The sequence below is a fragment of the Curcuma longa genome, chromosome 16, assembly GCF_044706935.1.
Source record: "Curcuma longa cultivar G26 ecotype Majalengka, Jawa Barat chromosome 16, ITB_CL_G26_1.1, whole genome shotgun sequence".
Lineage (NCBI taxonomy): Eukaryota > Viridiplantae > Streptophyta > Magnoliopsida > Zingiberales > Zingiberaceae > Curcuma > Curcuma longa.
In genome coordinates this window covers 3148454-3170188 of record NC_133876.1, presented here as the reverse complement: position 1 = coordinate 3170188, position 21735 = coordinate 3148454, and the positions used below count along the sequence as shown (strand labels likewise).

The following is a 21735-nucleotide window of genomic DNA, read 5'->3' as shown; positions in this document are numbered from 1 at the left end:
ATTGTATGATTTGCTAATCAAGTTACAACATTAGAAAGTTGCCAACTCACTCATGTAACAGCCTCTCATTTTGCTATGCATGATGACGGTTCAGGAGAGCTGTAGTTTACCATAGACGGTACGGTGCTTGACAAACTTGAATGCTTGCTGCTAGAAGCATTCCACCATTCCTAAGTTAATACTTCAATCCGCATTCAGGTAGGGCCTTAATCCTGACTGGCTTGAACCAATAAGAGATTGATGGCTTCCCGCTTCCACCAATACATCCAACCTGCACTCATCTCTGGGAGGAATTTGCATCTGCAGGGATCTCAACTCCTGATGGAGTTCGTGGTATAGGAGTGCTAGCGCCGTCTGTAATGAAATCATATGCATTGAATCTTGCCATGCTATCCCATTGAACCTCTGCTGTGAATGGAATTAAGGTTCTCGATCAAAATTTAGGAAAAACACAGTATAAAGGAAATCAATATCTTGTAGAGGATACATGCAGTCTTCCACATATCAGTGATGCTAACATCTGCATCTGATGAAAGCCAATAATCAGCTTCAGTCTGCAAAGAATAGAACAAACTTAGCAATACTTTTTTTTTTACAATCCCCCTGCATCATCTTCAAATGATAAGATACAACAATTGTTGGTGCAATCAACCAAATTGGATGTTGATGTTTGATCGATATGTTTAAGAGAACCGGACCCTTATGTTTAAGTGTTAGGGGAAGATTGTTGGTACAATCAACCTCTGATCGAGATTGACCAAGTTCCAATAAGGAGTTGATAAGATAGAAGTCCAAGTAGATCAGACACTTGGTATTGGTGAGAAGTCCAACAAGTAGTTGGCAAAGGAAGAAATTCTAACAGGTCGTAGAAGACCAAATGTTAAGCAACTAGTTAAAAGTCTTAGCATGTTGTAGGAAACCGGATGTTAAGCAACTAGTTGAAAGTCTTAGCATGTTATAGGAAACCGGATGTTAAACAGGTGTGAAAGTCCTGAAAGAATAAACTCTAAACAAGTACGGAAAGTCCTAAAGGAATGAATTTTAGACAGGTGTGAAAGTCCAAATGAAGTGAACTCTAGGCAAAAGAAAAGTCCTAGGCAAGTACAAAAAGTCCTAAAGGAATTAACTTTAGATAGGTGTGAAAGTCCTAGAGGAATGAATTGTAAACAAAATGGAAGAGGAGTAAACTCCAGACAAATAAGAAGTCTCAATAGATCAAGTAGATCAAATACCACCAAGCATGTCCGATAGGTCAAGCAGACTAAATACTAAGCATATTTATATATTCTATAATGCTTCATATTAACCTTTGTGATGTATAAAAATGTTAGCTTCCAGGTGACCAGATAAGAAATCTAATCAGCCAAAACCCCCGAGCAACGACAATTAGATCCGGGGCAACTGCAAGGTGGCCTGATAATCGACATTTTTATACATTGTTTTACTCTCGTACCTGACGTTTTTAATCCTCTCATATGCTTAAATTCTTATTATATTATATTTTACGAGCAAGGGTTTATTTTGAGTTCATAGCAATTTTTCTCACATTTATGGAGTTATCTCTGAAATATGAATCTTGTCTTGTAGAGAATCAAAGATGAATCATGGACTATGACTTGAACCAAACTAATTAAACCAAATGCTAAGGTTGAGAGGCCGATTCACAACTTTAGAGTCGGTTCACCATCCTTCAAACCAATGTAACCCCCAACCGATTCAACATGTCATCCGTGGTTCAATTTGAGAGTGGTTCCCATTGGATGTTGGTTCAATTTTAGTCCGGGTCAATTTAGAAGTGGTTCACATCTAAGAAGTTGGTTCAATTTGGAGGGATTCAAAGCTTAGGGATCGGTTCATCATTTCAATTGTGGGTGGTTCACCACTTGAGAAATCTAGTTCAGATTTCCTATACAAGGAGACCACAATTCACAAAGCATGGGTGGGTGGGTGGGTGGGTGGGTGGACGGGTGGGGTTATCTCTCATCATTGCAACTCACGCATCTCCATCTCCATCCTGAAGCATCATCCCGATCGAGGGAGGCTCTACCATCTCCATCGTCGGCCATCTCCATCTCCACACCACCTCTGGACACAAAGGACGCATCTCCATCTCCATCCCGAAGTTTCATCCCATCTCCACCGTAGGCCATCTCCACGCCACAACTTCACCTCTGACAAGCCCTCATCTCGATTAGGAGAGGAGCCACCTTCATCCATAGCATCTTTGGCCACCCATCAAGCATCTCCTCATCACAACCTTCATCTGCAAGCTTTGGGATTCTAAAGCTTCATCCACCTGACCCTCACAGAATCTTGCTCCCTCATCCACCAAAGCTATCCATCCCACAAGGAAGAACACAACCTTCATCCGCAAGCTTTGGAATTCTAGAGCTTCATCAGCCCGATCCCTCACAGAATCCACTCCCTCATCCATTGAAACTATCCATTCTCACAAGAAAGAACGCAAGCCATCTCTCTCTGGGGAACTCCATCCACAACCGAACCTCCATCTCCATCTCTATCCCGCAGTTTCATCCGGCCACCTCCATCTCCATAGCATCACCGACAGACATCTCACCCCGATTGGAAAGGTTCTCCCATAAGGGAACGCATCACTTATAAAGAAGGTGTGGAGATCTTCCACCTTCTTCACTTCCACAAGATCCTTAGCCCGCAAGCTCCACCTCATCCACTAGCTTTGAGATCTCCTAGCTCCACGCCACAAGCCATCTTTTCCTAACCGAAGCTCCACACCTCCACCCGCAACTCATCCTGCAAGTCCATCATCAGTCGGCAATCCCTAGGAGATCTTCCGAGGGTTGCCTCCGCAAGGTCCTTCATCCGCAAGCTATAGCTCACTCTTCCACAAGATCTCTAGCATCGATTTTTGTTTAACTCATTCGTTGGAACACAGATTCGAGTTCCACGAAGGAGTAGACGTTCTTTTGTATTCGGCTAAATTACAAGAGCAAATTTGGTTTAATTCCCTTACATGACTTTTGGCATTTTACTTTGTTTAATTTCTACAATACATTGTTTATGTTTGAATGTTAGAGATGTCGGTTATTAGTTAGAATGCAACCTTTCTATTACTTCCTTTGTGATTGATTGCAATTTAATGTAGTTATATTTCTATTGGTTGCATTGATTCTCGTTTATTGTTCTTCGCATTCGCATCTGAAAAACAAATCCTCATCTACAACTTGATCTTGAGATTTAATTAACCATTGCATACCTCGAGAAACAATCCAGAGCGACCCTATACTGCATTATAATAAGGGGTTCAGTATTAATTTTGTCGTAGCACGACACTACGGTATCAAATTTTGGCATCATTGCCGAATAATGTTAATGATGTTTGATAATCTTAGGATTGTTCTTTGAATTCTTGTGTGCTTCTTTTTATGTCTTTTGATCTTGTTTTCTTTAGTATTTCAGTGTATGACTAAGACCTCCTACAATGATTTGTTTCTTCAGATCCTGTGAGCAAACATGGCTATCAATTTTTAGCAGTTTGAAAGTAAACTGATGGTTACCGGAGGCATTAATGAGCAACATAGAGTGGGGAGTAGGTTAAATGAGATGGCTTCTCTTGTCAAATAGCTAGCAATGAGCCAATCTCAACAGCTGGTCATACAACAAGTGCAAGCAGTGAGAAACTGTGGTATTTGTGCTAGTCCATCTCATCCAATTGATGTATGCCCCACCTCGCAATAAGAAATAGTTCTATCTTTACTAATCAGACAGTAGCAGCAATCAATGTTTTTCCCATCAAACCTCAGTCTACCAACCCCAACAGTAAAATATATATAAATCGTTGTCCAATAGCTATAATTCTAGTTGGAAGAATCATCACAATCTCAGCTATGAGAACGCGTGACAACAGATTACTAATCTGAGCAACATCGAAGTGAGAGCAGGTTAGATGAGATAGTTTCTCTTGTCAAATATCTCGGAATGAACCAATCTCAACAGTCGATCATACCTCTTCCAACATACTAGAGGTCACTTGGATTTCAAAATAATCTGATGCCTAGCAGATCACAATCATTCCACCAGGTCAAGCAAAATCCTACTCCGAATCAAGTAAAGACCTCAGTACAGAAACTAGAAGGGCCAGTGTAGCAATTAACAACCAAGTCTCCAGTCCCAGCAAAAAACCAAAGCATCAATACAGAATTTAGAGATACAGGTACGCCAAATTGCATCATCCATCAGCCAGTTATAAACACAAGGCTCTAGTTAACTTCCTTTGCAGACCATTCCTAATCCGAAGGATAATGATGTAAATCTGGAAGAAAATGTTTCTACACTCATTCAACTTATGCCTCAAAAGTGTAAGGATCACTCTCTTCTTGGTTTCGACGTGCAGGATGAACTAAATTGTGGAGTTCGTGATAATCTTTTCTCTGATTTTGCTAGTCTATTTGATTCTTCTGATTCTTTGTGTTGTAGTTCTGATGATGACGATGGTTATGATACAAGATTCTTGATGAAATTGCAAATGTTGTGGGTATAGATGATGATGTTCGTATGTTGTCAACTGATTTGTAGCCTTATTGTAGATGAAAGTGCAGGAATTAGTGCAGCGGTGGCAATGCCCACAAAATTGCTTCCTTCGGTTTTGCAACCACCTAAACTAGAGCTTAAACTCCTTCCTGACCATTTGAAATATGCATATTTAGAGAAGGATGAGCAGTTGCTAGTTATCATTACCTAGAATATTCAATCTGACTAGGAGAAGAAACTGTTGGCATTTCAAGGCAGTATAAGAAAGCTATCCGGTGAACACTTGCAGACACACCTGGTATTAGCCCTTCCACTTGCACACACAGAATAGTACTTAAAGATTATCCTAAACTAATGAGGCAACCATAAAGAAGACTCAACCCATTGATCCTGGACATGGTAAAAAGAGGTGACCAAGCTCTTACATGCTGATATCATTTATCCAATTTCAGATAGTAAATGAGTGCAAAATAGCTAGAAGGCATATATAGATTACATGAAGTTGAATTAGACTACCAAAAAAAACCACTACTCCCTTCCTTTCATTGTAATTTTACAATCAACACAACATTCATTACTACTCGTAATCCCTTGAAAATGTTGTTCGTGTGATTTAAGAGATTCCAAGACAAGTGCTACGAGCATTCCAAGCTTGCAGAAACGATCATCTTTGTAAAGTGTATTACCTTTATTATTATCTTTATTATACCTTTTATATGTGTACTATTGCAAAAATAGAGTTTGTAAGAGGTTTCTCCACCTCTGTAAGGTTTTTAGCAAAAAAAAAAAAAAAGTAGTGGACTCACACTGAGAAGTAGGATGATGAAGTAGGAACTTGGGATTCTGAACCACGTAAAATCTTAGTGTGCTTATGTGATTATTTTTATTTTTATTTATTATTTCTATATTCTGCTGCGTACTAACAATCCAAGCAAGCATGATCGGTCAACACTATTCATCTCCCTTCTAGTGCACCCCATCAATCCTACAATAATAACATTTTTCTCTTCTAGTATACGTAATAGGTTGTGATAGTCTTTACCTAGAGGTCACGGGTTCAAATCCTGGAAAGAGAATAAAACAGGAAATTACTTGCGAGACATGTAACAATCACAATAAGTCAATAAAAAGGAGGTAGGGCACAGAAATTTGTTTCTTTATCATCAACATACAATCCAACCATTATAAATGTGAAACATAAGCATGCCACTCCTACTGTGAAATTTATGGAGTTATAGTACGTTAGCTAGTGTTGTGGATTCTCTTGTAATTCTGCTTGTGAAAAATTATGAGGTTCTACAACTGATCAAATAAAAACTCAAAGTCCACCAAATCCATCACAAATTTATGGAAGACTATCACATTACTGCAAGTTAAATATGCATAATCTAAAAATACTTACATCAATCTCTGAAGGAACAATCTTCATCATGCCACCACTAAAATCCTGTGAAGAGTTTGCATCAGACCATATCCTCTCATTTTGTTGAAGATCAATATCCATTCCATTCCCAATGCTCTCTTCAGCATTACAAGGGACAATAGAGTTGTCAACAGAACTTGAATTTGATGCAGGAGGGAGCTTTGGCAGTGTATTCATGTCACTCATCTCATCAAACTTCTCTTCAAATTGACTATCAGAGAAAAGAAAAAAAGGATAGTTGATAATTTGGGTAACAAAATGCATGAATTCAAGTAGTTAACTGCAAAGCTATAGGTTTTGAGAGCAAAATGAAAGAGTACCTCACAAGATAAACATCTACAGGACCCATAGTGCTTCTTAAGACAATTCTATATCTCCTATGGAGATATTCTCCAGCCTGCATTTAGAATAAGAAAATTTGTAAAATATATAAATGCAAAGCTATACCAAAAAACATTGATATTTGAATAACTTCTCTCTTCCACTTGCCTCATCAGGATCAGGAACTTCTAGGGTAGTACCATGAGGTGCTTTAATTGCAATTAACGTTACATTCTGCATAGATCAAAACCATCCAAACATCTGAATAAATTGGCAATTAGTTATAGAAGCTTAAATTTATTTTTATGCCCTGTAAGATGAACTTTAGGCCAACTAAAATATCTAAGAGAACAACTGAACCTGAAAGCATGAGAGGCCTTTGATATCATCTTCAGTAACAAAGAGCCACCTAGAGGAACAAATAAGTTGCTTGTGCATGACAATTGGTCAATAGTAATCTATTGTCTGAATGAATGAGAAAACGTACTTTTGATTATTTTCTTCCTCAGTAAACTCCCTCAATTTTTCTCTCATTTGGCTGCAAGGAACTTAAGCATAATAATATTATTAAGTTTTAAAACATCATCCAGCTTTACATGAAGCTCACCTGATAAGATCATCTAATTGCCTCTCCTCAAATGTAAGTTTCTCAATTTCAGCCTAAAGTTACATGAAGTTTTTGCATTATTTTAGTAACAAAAAAGTATTATAATAGGCATTGAGGAATTTTCAACTGCTTCAAGTTAAGCAGACAAAAAACATGTAGGAAATGGGTAAACCTGTAATAATGAAACATCACCATGAACCTCAACAGGACCAAAGTCATCTACACCCCTGTCATGAGACAGCTACTTCAATAACATATGCCGAGATATTCATAATCTAACGATTTAGATGAAATTCAGAGAAAAGAAAATATCTGCAGGGGAAAAAAGAGGAATTACTTCCAACAGATTCTGTTTTTAAGTTTCTTTTCTATAAGCCCAATGCCTTCAAGAACGTTAGTGATATCATAAATCCTCCTCTTTTGTACCTGTATATCAGATTTCTCCATTAAGTAAAGCTAATTTAACTTCTAAATTAACAGTTAAATATACCACCTTCAATATTTCCGCAGCTTTATTCAAATCGAGGATGCCATCTTGTGTGTGTTTCAGCAAGTTGATAAACTTTTTGGTCAAAAGCCCTAAAAAATGGAAAAGGAAAGTAAAAAAAAAAAAAACAACAAAAAACCACATTTATATAGAAATATTTTTTCAATCAATGTAGAAGCAATTAGTTTATTTACCTAAGGAGCTATCATAGCGGCAAGTACCAACTGGAGTAAGATTATCACCTGAAGGTAAGCCTGCAATGACAAATGATAATGATGGTTATACTCATAACTAAACTCCTCAAGCAATATACCAAAGCGTGATCATCTAGTAAGTAAATTTTTTCAATTTAGATACAACTATAATCATATTTTGTTGATCAAATAGAAGAAAAGAAACACTCACCAATATCTGATACAGGAGTTAGAGCTTCAAGTTTATTGTGTTTTGCAACCTTGGACCTATTGTTTGTCTTCCTTCCTTTCTCAGATACTGGTGTCAGTAGAGGACTAGTACCTCCTACAGAATATTGTGGGCTGGTTGTCCATTCACTTACCTTTATAACGTCATTATCTTCTTGCACAGACTTTCGCTTCAACTACATAAAATATTCAAAAAAATTTATTACAATTTGGCATTTAAAGAAAGAAGTTTAAAATGAAGATAAGGTAGAGGAGTTGAAATCCTCATTTTAAGGATGAACAAGGTCTCTAGTAAGTAGCAATACACATACAGTTCAAAACTAATGATCATCTAACATGAGTTAATAATAACAAAGCACCTATGTAAAGAAAACATTTGTCGACAAATGTTTCTTTTGTAGCATGTAAATGTCACTAATACAGTGCAATTTGAAAGCACACAGCCAAAATGATTTCATATTTAAACTCTTTAGTCTTTACTGGTTTGATGAGCTCAATTGCACATTTGTGCTTAATTTAGCTGAAGAGAGTAAGGAACCATAACCCCCAGAAAGAAATACATCCTGTGAAACTCAAATAAAAGTAATTTCACATAGACATCTATTAGAAGATTTTAATTGCTAAAAATGTTCAACAAAGTTCCTAAAAAGCAATTTCTGGCCTATGCCCTACAATCCATCTAATACATCCTGTGAGCCTCAAATAAAATATGTGTGAAACAATAGAATTATCAAACAAAACACCCATAAAATGTGTTAAATAATCATAATTCTAACATTAACAACAGGGACTAGAGGATGAATTTTATCCCTGTAATTCAAGGTGAATTGCAGATTCTATCTCAATTAGTGCTACTGAAAGGGGTAAAAAGGATAATTCAAGCCCAATATATTACAGCAACAGTCTCCTATGGAATGTGTCAAGTCAATCAATTGGACATCTGAAAAAGCATGCCTGGAAAATAGAAATAGTACCTAAACATTTCGATGGAGAGGGCATACCCATATTTTGATAATAAAACAATTTAAAGGTTCAGATATGGGTAAAGTGAAATGATGAGAAATTCCATGAAGTGCTAGAGACATAAGGGGTTCATAGCAATGTGCTAGTTCTGCATGTATTCTTTTCTCTGCTGAGTGATCCCAGTATCGTCTTGATTCAGTGCTCCATCAATGAACAAGTTTCTTGTCACCCCTAAACTAATTCTTAATATATCTGACTAACATTGGCAATTTGGCATCAATAAATACAAAAACAAAAAAATCCTAACATTAGTATCATTATTTCTTCTTACACCATACTTTGGTACATCCAACAATCAGACCAATATATTAATCTCTAGCTCATTAGCTTTCCAGATATCTTGGTTTTTATATATTGAACAATATGGATCTATAATGACTAAGCAGCATTATTACTATATTTTTCAAACAAAAGGACACCAAACTTTTTCTAAACAAGGCCAAAATTTCTGGATCATCATTTCGACATATATTCACTTGACAAAACTGCTTAGTAATGCTACATGAACCTTTCAGTGAACATAGACAGCACATAACAAGGCTAAAATGCTTCATTCAAGATTAAAAAAACACTTGTGGTATTCAGTAATACCTTTAAGCCAATATAAGCAATGGAGAACAGGAGTACTATTTATCTTTTAGGGGAGAAAGCAAAGCGCACAGAATGCGTAGGTTATGGGATAACCTTTCTAAAGGAAACTTCATAATCATTACATAGTCCATAGTTTCCTCCTCAACCCCGCAAATAATATTTAGCTTTAAGTTTGTGCATACTCTATTGGTCCAAAGCATTTCCTCACTCTTATTGCAGATGCTTATGTCAATAAGTAGCAAAAGCCTCTTTAAAGGCATGTCTCATAATTCCTAATTTGAAAAAAAAAAAATCAATGAAATATGCCACCAGCAGAATTTTTAGTGTTTCTACTAGAAAGATAAATGAAAAAAAAAACTAGCAATGCCACTCGTCCAAGTTTTATTTCACAAGAATAATTACATAAATAAAAGAAGGTAACCCGGTGCACAAAGCTCCCACCAGTGTGGGGTCCGGGGGAAAGGGTGAACCATATTGGGTCCATTGTACGCAATCTTACCTTGCATTTTACAAGAGATTATTTCTGCGACTCGAATCCGTGACCTACATGGCAGCAACTTTACCATTACGCCATGGCTCCCCTTCAATAATTACATAAATAATGCTTCTAAATTTCCTTCTCCTTTTACTTAGCTAGCATATATGATAAAAATTTATTGTATCAATTTTATTACAAAGTCTCCTTTTCTTATAGAATGAGAAAAAAATGGAATAGTTTGTTCTAGAATGTTTAACTATCAAATTGTGGACCTAAACTAAAACACACAAATATTCTCTTCCATAACCTAGCTATTGTCAAAACTTTTACTAGAAAATAAAACGTAAACAAGAATTTTGTAATATGTTGCTATATTCTGCTAAAGATTAACATGAGACAAGGATACTATCAGTGCAATCGTGCACCATGTAGCCTGGTGTGATCTTGGGTTTTGTGTTTAGACAAAGGGTTTATGTTAAACATTGTCCTATGTATTTGATGTGTGTTTGAATGTGCAAGGACTGCAAAAATGCACATGAAACTTGTAGAACTTGTTACTTAACGTGGCTAAGATGGCACGCTCAATGGCTTAGAGGTGTGAAGAGATCAAAGAAGGATAATATGAGATATCAAATAAACTTATTTCACCCATGGTTGGTGACTGAGCAGTCGGCTATTGGGTGATAGACAACAAGAAATGTTGGAAGATTGAAGACTATAAATGGAGGGCTCTTTAGAGGCTTAAAGGTAGGTGAAAACAAGATTGGTTAGATATTATTAGAGTTTCTTCCACTATTCTAAAGCCTCATTATAATCCTTCTACTCTTGTGCATTGTAAAAGGTGTTTTCACCTCCGATAATTACTGACAAGGAAATATAGCCAAAAGTTATTTGCAGACTATCATAAGCCACGGAATAGGAACCTAGGGGTTGTCGAACTATATAAATAACATGTTGGAGACCTTGTAAACATAATTTCTTGTGTATGTGTGTATGTTTATTTCTGTGTATGTGTGTATGTTTATTTCTGCTGCTAATATTGTGTAGATAGGAGTAGTCAAGATTCAAATTTGCAAGCATATGATCACTATTTACCCCCCCCCCCCCCCCACCTTCTAACTCATCCATCCAATCCTTAATAGATACATAGATCTACTTGTAGGTTTCTGACATTGGTTGACTACTCTTATGAATTACATTATTATCCCAAACATGTTAGTGATTTAAACATCTATATACTCATAAAGTATATCTAACATCTTCAGGCATGGCTAGTCAAATGTTAACAACTACTAATCAGAAAGAAAATGGATTCATAGAGTTTTACATTTTTCACTAGACCCATGAATAGTAAACTGGTTTTCAAATAGAGAAGCCGACAAGAAAGGCAAAAGAAAATAATACTTCCACGGGGAGAAAACGTACTGAATACACAGGAGCAAGCATGTTTATTCCTACACACTCACAAGAAAGACAAAAGAAAATAATACTTATCCACAAGGAGAAAACGTATTGAATGCACAGTAGTAAGTGTGTTTATTCCTACACACTTAATCTCCTGATGAAGGCAATGGACGAGAAGGAGCTGTTAACTACATGGAGAAATAATTACCATACTGCACTCTGCTTATAAGTATTATGCAAACAACTGTTTGTGCTTTCTTCAAATGCTCAATCATTCTATGAATTTAGTGCTTTAAATGTTTAAGCCAACAATAAGATGGTTGACCACGCTATCAGAGAGTTACTCGCTTTATCCCATAACTCAAGCAAATACCAAATTATAAAATAAAAATAAAAATCGAAGAAAGCCTCAAGATCTCCTATTTCCTCATTTTGAAAAAGTACTCTTTTCTCGAAATCAAAACATGTTTACGGTATAACTCTGTATGAAATTTCAGAAGCAATCTCAAAAAAGTATAATGTGAAGAGTGGGGGAAAAAAACAAGAGTTCAGCGTTTCTAATTCCCTAAAAGGTTTATCTTTTGAGAGATAGTAATTCATAAGAGAAACCCTCAAAACTCGAACAGAGAAATAACAAGTAAAGATTGCAAGCGGAGCAGTCGATCGGGACTCTTAAGAATAAGAACAAAAACTACCAAAACTCCACCAGAAACTCACAGGAGTTTGTAAGACTAGGGCATCGACCATCTCGTCATTGGACCCTTTCAGGCTGTCGAACCTGTGGTACTCATCAGGAGAGAAAAAAGGTGGTCTCGACGAGGAAAACGGCAAGTAACGCTTCGGCGGCTTGAAGATCTGCGCCAGCTGCTGTTCCGATCGGTTCCCAGCTGCCTCCCCACCAGTCATAAATCCAGATCGGATCACACAGGAGGAAAACAGAAAGGCACAGCCGAACCCGGGGCAACGCCCGAGATACAGTCTCCGGAGGCCGAATCGGAGCCCAAAACCCTAATTCTGTCCAGGAATCAAAGGCGAAAGCGGGAAAAATATGATCGGTCGAAGGGTAGAGGATTACGAGGACTGAGGCTTCGATTCAGAGATCCGAGGGCTTTTGCGGGGGGAGAGAGCGGAGAATGAGACGAGAGAAGGTGGACACAGCGAGAGCACGAACAAATGGGATGGGAAGAGAGAAAACGAGGGAGGGAGGGAAATTATTCGGACTTCAGATAAACATTGTGGAGGGAACTCGTGAGCCCTAATATTATTATTAAATTTCCAAAGTAGCTTTTACGTGTTTGAAATTTATAGATTTCTACTTCAATGCCTACCAGTTTCACCGTGAGTCTACTAATTTTTTTAACACTTTTTGAAAGTGAAAATATCTGTTCTTATAGTAATATATAAATATAAAAATGAATACAAATACAAATACAAATAATGAAGGGCAAATGTTAAAAGGATATTTTTTTTCAATCATCAAAAGGATATCTTATCTTTTATAAAATAATATATCTATCCTCCATTATTATTCTCATTATTATCTTATCTATATCTCCCATCTAAATTTTGAATAGATCGAACGCATTGTAGAAGTTACAAAATCGTAACTACTACAACTGAGCTGTTACGTAGTTGTAACGACTATGATTTCATAGATGTTACAACATGAAAAAAAATTTTAAGATAAATTATCGAAGCATTCGAAAAAGATTTAAATGATATTTTTGAACCTAAATCAAACCGTTACGGGTTCCATCTTATAACCAATTATAAATCTCTAAACGATCTTCGATTTGATATATTTTGCATCCTGTAGTTCAATCTGAGTCAAAAAGTTAAACTTTCAAAGTTTAGAGTTTAACATTCGTATTGTAGCAGCTACGAAATCATAGTATGGTTGCTACAACTGTGTACCAGCTATGATTTTGTAGCTACTACAATTGAATTGTCACACAATTATAGCAACTACGTTACAGTTTCATAGCTGCTATAATGCGAATGTTAAATCCTAACTTTGAGATGTCATAACTTTTGACTAGGGTTGAACTATGGATACATAATATATCAAATCAAAGTTCGTTCAAAAATCTATAACTAGTTATGGGGTGAAGGCAAAATAACTCGATTTCAAGCTAAAAAAATATCATTTAAGTCATTTTGGAGGCTCTGAGCTACTTTAAAAAATTCATGTTGGCTACTATAACTATGTGGCAGCTCAATTGTCATTGCTGCTACAATTGTGTAGAAGTTATGGTTTTGTAACTGCTATAACATACTTGATTAATTCAAAATATAGTGTGGGAGAATAGTATTCAAGGGCAATTGTATCATTTTACAAGGGGATAGGGTAAATTTTTATTTAAAAAAATTAAAGTGAAGTATCCTTTTAACTATTTGGGAAAAAAGATGTCTTTTTGATTTTTGCCCAATAAGGAAATGTAATAAGTAAAAGTTACCAAGAACTTGATCAAGTGCCCTTTGGAAGCTTGAATGTAATAACACTTGTCTAAACCCTAAACCTCTTAGAATAGATGAACAACAATAATTGAGAAGGTTATTTGAGTGTATATGTTAATTAATTGAATGAATTAAGAGACTCTTTATAGCTGCTCTTTGGATGATCTAGTCGACTGAAACCCTTATTTGATCGCCTAGATGAAGAATTATCTAGTGCCTATCCTTTGTTGATTATCCTCTTTTTGTTCACCTGAATCCTATTTTCGGTCAACTAGCTAGAAGTTTTCTAGTCGATTGGAAAGTCTTTTTAGTCGCTCAAAGTATGCTTCCGTAGGCTTATTTATCTAGGTAAGTTGCACTTTTGTGTTGACTATATCTTCCAATCACTTGGATCAATCTGCAATCTCTTAGAGGAAGTTTTATCTATGTCATGTCAACTTTTGAATAGAATATGTACTTATCAAAATGTCTGATTGTTTAGATCAAGTTCACAGAGTGTGAGCTGGAAGTCACAATCGATCAAAAACTCTTTCTATTAATTTGGTTCATCTATTTATTAATTTTTTATCAATTCAAAATTTTAACAAAATTATAAATTTATTATTTTTTCTTTTATTAAAAATCAATAATTAACAAAAGCATTTACAAGTCACCAGTAGTATGTAGGTGAAAAAAATAATGGCATTAATCATTCTTGAAATAAATTTATTCCATTATCAGCATGGTCTCATTTCACACTACACGTCTCTTTAGCTTTATAACAATTCTCGAATCGCATATTACGCGATTATCCAAATCACGTAGATAGTTTTGGAATTATCCAAATCGCATAGCCTCGCGTGGGTTCATTTTCTATTTTACCCTTTCTAAAAATCATGTGCATTATCGCGTGATCGTTCGAAGCAAGGATGATTTAAACAGCAATCTGATACATCTCACCGAACCATTGCACATTTTTCCATAAAAAATCTTAACACCGCCTCACTCTCGCTTCATTGATGAAATTAGAAACCCTAGGTCTCACTAGCGAAATTGACTTAAATCCTTACTTAGTGTTCACTGACGCTTCCACTAGCCTTACTCACGCCTCATCGATGAAACTAAGAATGGTAGCTTTTAGCGCTTCACCTGTAACCGTGTGATCTCCTTCTGGTAGAAGGTTTTTATCCCTTTAGCTAGTGTTTGTTCCTCGGAAGAATCAAGTCTGAGTGAGGGTTGACCCCAAGGCTACAAAATCACTACTATTCGAAATTGTAAGGTCGATGCGAGCTGGAGGGGGTGAATAGCGCGTATGTCGTTCGTTCGTTCTTTTTTACTAACACAGAGAACTTACAGCGGTATTAAATAATAAGATAGAGACACGTGGATTTTTTTACTTGGTTCCTAACCACTCAGGATTAGTACGTCCAAGGCCTATACACGGGAAGACACTGTCCACTAATGGTCTCCTTTTTGAAACTTTTTCAGAAGCGGAGAAACCTGTCTTATAGTCCAAAGAATAATATAAAATGAATGTACAAAATAATATAAGACTAAAATAAATAGTAAACTCTCTAGACGACCGATCTAGAAGTTCTGAGCACAGCGTAGTCTTCCTGGAACTTTCTCAATCGCATGAGTAGGATGTTGTTCACGTCAGCAGCACCATAGGATAAAGAGTTATAGTGATTAGGGTTATCTCTTAGTGTTGGGCGAAGAGGCCATTAAAAACATTTTCTGGTGAATGGATCCCTTACCGAGCACCCCAACCAATCTGATCTGATCTGGTTTCATCGATCTTTATCGGAGCTAATTCCACTTGATTTGGGTGTAGGCGCTTGGATCAGATCCAGGTGCCTAGATCTGTCCTAGTCTAGGCGTTTATACCTCACTGGGTCGCCTAGATTGTTCCAGGTGCCCGAATCCAATAGTGGCGTCTGAAACTAATCAATAAGGTTTGATCTGAGTTGACTTTCAAGTTTGATTCAGCTGCTTCTGTTTGCTTCTCTTATACTTTCTCAGTCTTGTTTCCTATTCATAGTTCCTGCAAGATTAGCATACAAATATACAAGAAATCTAAGTCTACCTGTAGTATGTCTAACCTACTAGGTTTACATAAGTCTTACCTTGTAGATCTAATCTATTAGGCTTATCCTTGCCTAACTTTTAGTTAGGACTAGTCACTTCCATAGGTAGACTTTCCACCTGCCAAACAATCGATCACCCTTAACTTATTTAAACTTTTCTTTGTTTAACCTTCGGTCAAGACTAGTCACTCAGTATACTCCACCTGTCAAACATCCAATCACCTTTGACCTGTTTGGACTTCCTGCCCAGCTTCACACACTAGGTGTTCCTTGCCCAGCCTCCAACCAGGACTTCTTCTACCTAATCTTCAGCTAAGACTTCGCCTACCTAGCCTCCAACTAGGACTTCACCTTATCCGATCCAACAAACTAGGACTTCCTCATCTGGTCTAACTCACTAGGACTTCTGGATAGTCTTCTGGTCAAACTGACCTAATTAGACTTCACTCACATCCAAACATTAGGTTATATTTGAATCAAGCCTTGGTCAAACTAATCAGACCTAGGTATATTATCAAACATCGAACCCTTTTGGGATGTATACCAGAATCCTAGCTATCTATGTAAATAAACATTCTGAAATAAGAATCACATTTGGTCAATGTTTGCATTTAGTTTTTATGCAAGTGTCCATTTAATCTATATTGTAGATAAACATGGTGTGCGGAGTCACACACAGAAGACCATGTTATCAGTTCCTTATAGATTACAAACAGTGTTCACAACCAAGATGAATTGGACAAACCATTGGATTGGTTGTAGTGTAATTTGGTCTTAGTCTGTCTTGACTATAGAATTACACTAGTACACTCAGTGTGTATTGAGCAGGACCATCTGAGGATTGTTCGATTTATACTGACTATATAATCGAACTAAACCTCTGTTGCTATGAATGTACATGCTCTTAATCCCTATATAATAACAAGCACATGTACTTAGTATATACTTCCTTGATTCATCAAAGGGTGAGATTTAGAGCGATAGATCAAAAGGCCCGATGAGTTGGGAAGTATTATTATGTACATGGTGTGTTGTTGATTATAGAAGGAAACTGTGTCCTATAATCTAGGCTGATGATGTCCCCTTGAGGAGCTCATAAAGGATTATCATGTAAACCCTGCAGGTGGACTCAGATCCGCATGATAACAAAGGATGAGTGGTACTACTCTCGGAATCAGAAGTTAATTAAATTCGAGTTGTCAGTAACTCATTTAATTAACGGACATACGATATCTTAAACACAGGGAGATTAATGTACTTATAGTAAGAAGGAGCTCATACTATAATATGGGATTGGTGCGGTAGTGCAATAATAACTCTCTAGTGGAATGAGTTATTATTGATGGGCTTGAAGTTGGGTGTTCAGGGAGAACACAGGAAGCCCAAGTCCATCAGGAGGCCAAAACCAATTTCTCCTCTAGGTCCCTGCTGTAGCCTCTGGATAAAACCTCGTATCCACCTAAGAAAATTATATGAAATTTCGGATAGGAAATTTTAAGAATTTCTGAAATTATTTTTTCAGAGAAAAATTTTGTTAAGAAATTCCGATTAAAATTTCCGTTACGAAATTATTAATTTTCTTCCGCAGAGAAAATTAATTATGATTTTTCTAATCAAATCTGGATTTTGATTTGATTAGAATCAAATCTGGATGAGATTTGATTTTGATTAGAATCAAATCTGGATGAGATTTGATTTGATTTGAGAATCATAATTTTATCTCTTCCGCAGACAAAATTGGTTATGATTTTTCTAATCAAATCTGGATAAGAAGATTTGATTTGATTATAATCATACCAAATTTTGTGAGATGACATAACTATATAAAGGGGGGTTTAGGGGAGGCAAAAGAACACACAACAAAAGGTTTCTCCTCCCCTCTAGGGCCGGCCAAGGAGAATCAAAGCAAATTTTTTTTTGCCTTCCGCCGCCCACCCTCCTTCTTCTCTTCTCTTCTTTTGTGGCCGGCAATCCAAGCCCTCCCTTCCTTTAGGGCCGGCGGCCAACAACAAGAAGGAGGAGAAGAGAAAACTAGAAGGAAGAAGAGCTTGCTTCATTGCTTGCATTCTTGCCATCGGAGAGAAGAGACTTGGTGGAATCATCTCGAAGGATCGTTGTCCACACAACGTTCGAGAAGAGGAGAGGATATACAGCAGAAGATCGAGAGGTCTTCAACTCCTTCTAGACATCCCGTTAAGAAGAGGTATAATTTAATGTTTCCGCTATAATTAAATTATTCCTTTTATCTCGGATCCTGTAAACCAAACACAAGAGCCCAATGATCTAAATGCGTTGATCAAACCTTGGTTTGATTAACTATGAGGGCAACTTGAAATCGTTTTCGAAAAATTTTTGTTCTGCAAGAATTCACCGGAATGGTTTTTCAAGACTTTCCCATCACAAATGAACCTACACATATTTAAAAATCTTAAATTTAATTTTTACCGACATAATTGAGTGGTATGAACTCATTTGTGTTGTCAAGTAGTATGTATCACCGTCTTATAATTTCTAATGAACCTCCAAATGCATTTATCATGTCAAAAATGTGTTTGGAAAAAAATTAAACTCAATACACTATATCATGGTCGTGTTTGATAGCATGGGTGTGCTGAGGAGACCTAGAGGAGCACATAGGACTTTGTTTGGGATCACTCGGAGGTCTCTAGGTCCATCAGTCACTTTTGTGACGAAATCGACTAATGAATCTATACATGTCCAAAATCTTAAATTGAATTTTTACCGACGTAGTGGAGTCTCATGAACTCATTTATGTTGCCAAATAGTGTGTATCACTATCCTACAATTTCTAACGAGTCTCTAACTGTTAGCAAATCGGGTCGGAAAAGCCGCCTTTTTGTGTTGCGAAAAACCCCAAAGAGCATATCACCGGATTCGTGCGAAAATCATAAATTTGCTTTCTACTTAGATCTACTCTAGATCTACATGTTTAGAGCTTTTACCCTTGATGTGTATCCCTTCGCTTATCCCGCTCGTCCAAGTGATGGCCGGATCTCAAGAGCGTCAAGTGCCACTCCTCTATGTGTATCCACATGGACAATCGGTGGAACCAAAACCAAAGGTGTGCTAGCACCCAAACAAGGTTTTGGCAAAGGCTAGAGAGGAGAGGGAGAGGGAGAAGAAAACTCTAAGGGAAGAAGAAAAAGTGTCAACGTGAACCTGAAAAAATCCACTCTTTTTCCCTCTTGTGGCATGTCACATCAAGACCATTTAATCCCAATTAAATGCCATCAATTTTCATGAGTTATAAACCTCCTTTGTAACCTCCATGAGGTGACAACACTTGATGATGTGAAGCATCATCATTGGCCACCACTTATGCCACCTCAACTCAAAGTCAATTGGTCAAGTCAAGCTTTGACCATGAGGTGGCATAAGTCAAGTCAACATGGATGATGACATGGCAAAAAGTCAAGTCAACATTTATGATGACATGGCACAAAGTCAAGTCAAACTTGACTCCCAAAAATTCTCCTTCTCAAGTCAAGTCAAACTTGACTTCTAATCTCCCAAAGTTGATCAAATCAACTCCTCTAGTCTAGTTTGGATTACACTTAACCCAACTTGATTCATCACATGAATCTAATCCTCTTGGTTCATCATATAAACCTAATTTCCACCTAATTGTCCTTTGTGTGTGACCCTATAGGTTCTTGTAACGTTGGCAATGCCCTAAACTCATTTAGGTGCATAAGTAGTGAGCGGTATCTAGCAACACATCACTACTACCCAAGTTACAAGAATGTTGAGATCCAACATCACCATTGTGACTACTAATTGTGACTCTTCACAATATGTGGCAAATGTCCTTCTATCCTTGATATCATGATTGATTAAACCGAGGCATAGACCGTGTCATCCTCTAATCAATCTATGTCTTGAACTCCAAGTAGACTCACTACAATCAAACGAGCTCAACATCTCATGTTAACTCATTTGGGCATGGTCATGCACTTTAGTGGTCTTACTCTATCAAGAACTATGATATCACTCCCGTTATATGGGAGAGATAGATCCCATCTACATTACTCACATCCCACTACATAATTTGTTACACACCCAGTAATCGTCTTTATAGTCCACCCAGTTACGGGTGACGTTTGACGAAGCAAAAGTATGCAACTCCTTATGTTGGGAACCATGGTGACTTCAGGTCTAAGGACTAATAGTCATACTAATAGCCACATGAGAAAGTATATGACACTCATATAACGATCCATGATACTTTCTCATGGCGGGTCATTCGGTATACATTCTCCAATGCATACCCATGTGTCAACTTGATATCTCATATCCATGACTTGTGAGATCAAGTCATCATGTTGACCTACATGCTAGTCTCGTCGCATTAACATTGTCCTTGAATGTTAATACTTGACTAGGAATCATTTAGAGTAGTGTTCTCTATATCATCTCACTATCGATTCAACCAATCGATTGATATAGATACGAACCAGCTACTCAAGGACATTACTATACTTAGTTATTTGGCACCAATACAAGTAAGTATAATAACCATAATAAAATGCCTTTATAAATAGAAATATGATACAATGAGTCCATACAACAATCATCATATGATTGACTCTAGGACTCTCACTAACACTAACATCATTTATGGTCTCAAAAATGTGCACGAGAAAAAATTGAACTCAATACACTATATCATGGTTGTGTTTGACAGACTTTATTTGGGATTATTCAAATGTCTCTAGGTTCATCAACTACTTTTGTGACGAAACTAACTGATATATCTACACATGTCCAAAATATTAAATTAAATTTTTACCAATATAGTGGAGTCCCACGAACTTATTGGTGTTGTCAAATAGTGTATATCACCATCTTATAATTTCTAATGAGCTTCCAATATCATTTATCATGTCAGAAACATGTATGGAAAAAAATGGACTCAATACACAATATCGTGGTTCTGTTTAATGGCATGGGTGTACTGAGGAGACCAAGAGGAGGACATAGAACATTGTTTGGGATCATTCGAACGTCTCTAGGCACATTAGCCACTTTTATAATGAAATTGACTGATGGACCTACACATATCAAAAATTCTTAAATTATATTTTTACAGATGTAGTGGAGTTCATGAACTCATTTGTATTGTCTAATAGTGTGTATCACTGTCTTATAATTTCTAATGAGCCTTCAACATCATTTATCGTGTCAGAAATGTGTACAGAAAAAATTGGACACGATACACTGTATCAGGATTGTGTTTGACTGCATGGGTGTACTGAGTGTTGGGTGTCTTTATGCTCATTTTAAAATTTTATTTTGCAAAACAAGCAGCGAAAGCGTAATAATAAATTAAATTATTACAGCACGCGCATCACACACATACAGGACACAATATATGTAAACATAATCGCAAAATTAAATTGTATAAATAAATTATACCTGTTAGATAACGTGAAGCGGAAATGACATTAACTAATAACCTTTTAAAAGATTGTCTCTACTTGTATCCATGCCGAGATCCCCATGAGAAGAATTCACTAAATCACGTGTCATGTCTCCATTTTGATACTAGTCGAAGGAGAGAGACAAAGCAATTCGAGATAGGACCCATGGTTTGATTCAGTATTTGACGATACAAGGTAGGCTGACGATACAAAATGAACTAAACATAGGCAATAAAATAGATGTTCAGAGATTAGAAAGCTCACTTTCGGTGAGGGACAGCAGACCTAGTGGTGTTGGAGTTCCAACAACAACAATTGCTCATTGGAACAGTAGCCTAGGGCGGTGGAAGAGGCTGCCAGCAGCTAGAACAGAAGCTTTGAAACTGCTGTCCGACACTGAAGAAAGTTGCTGTCGGTTGTAACCTGTGGTTGTTGCACTCCAGAGGTCAGTGGTTGCCTAACAAAGGAAGGAATGCTGGAGGATAGGTCTCCGACGATGTTGGATG

The 21735-nt window shown here is 36.9% G+C and overlaps 1 protein-coding gene across 1 annotated transcript; it reads right to left on the bottom strand.

Moving 5' to 3' along the window:
• Positions 1–193: 193 nt before the first annotated feature.
• On the bottom strand, positions 194–12171 carry LOC141847377 (transcription factor E2FA-like). The gene is made up of 14 exons (XM_074735416.1): positions 11983–12171; positions 7753–7945; positions 7542–7601; positions 7354–7439; positions 7198–7286; positions 7033–7087; positions 6861–6913; positions 6741–6791; positions 6614–6662; positions 6422–6487; positions 6253–6329; positions 5912–6143; positions 488–554; positions 194–408 (listed from the first exon to the last, which is right to left on the bottom strand). The coding sequence occupies exons 1-14, from the start codon at positions 12169–12171 to the stop codon at positions 278–280; spliced, it is 1398 nt and encodes a 465-aa protein (XP_074591517.1). The 3' UTR covers positions 194–277.
• Positions 12172–21735: the final 9564 nt, after the last annotated feature.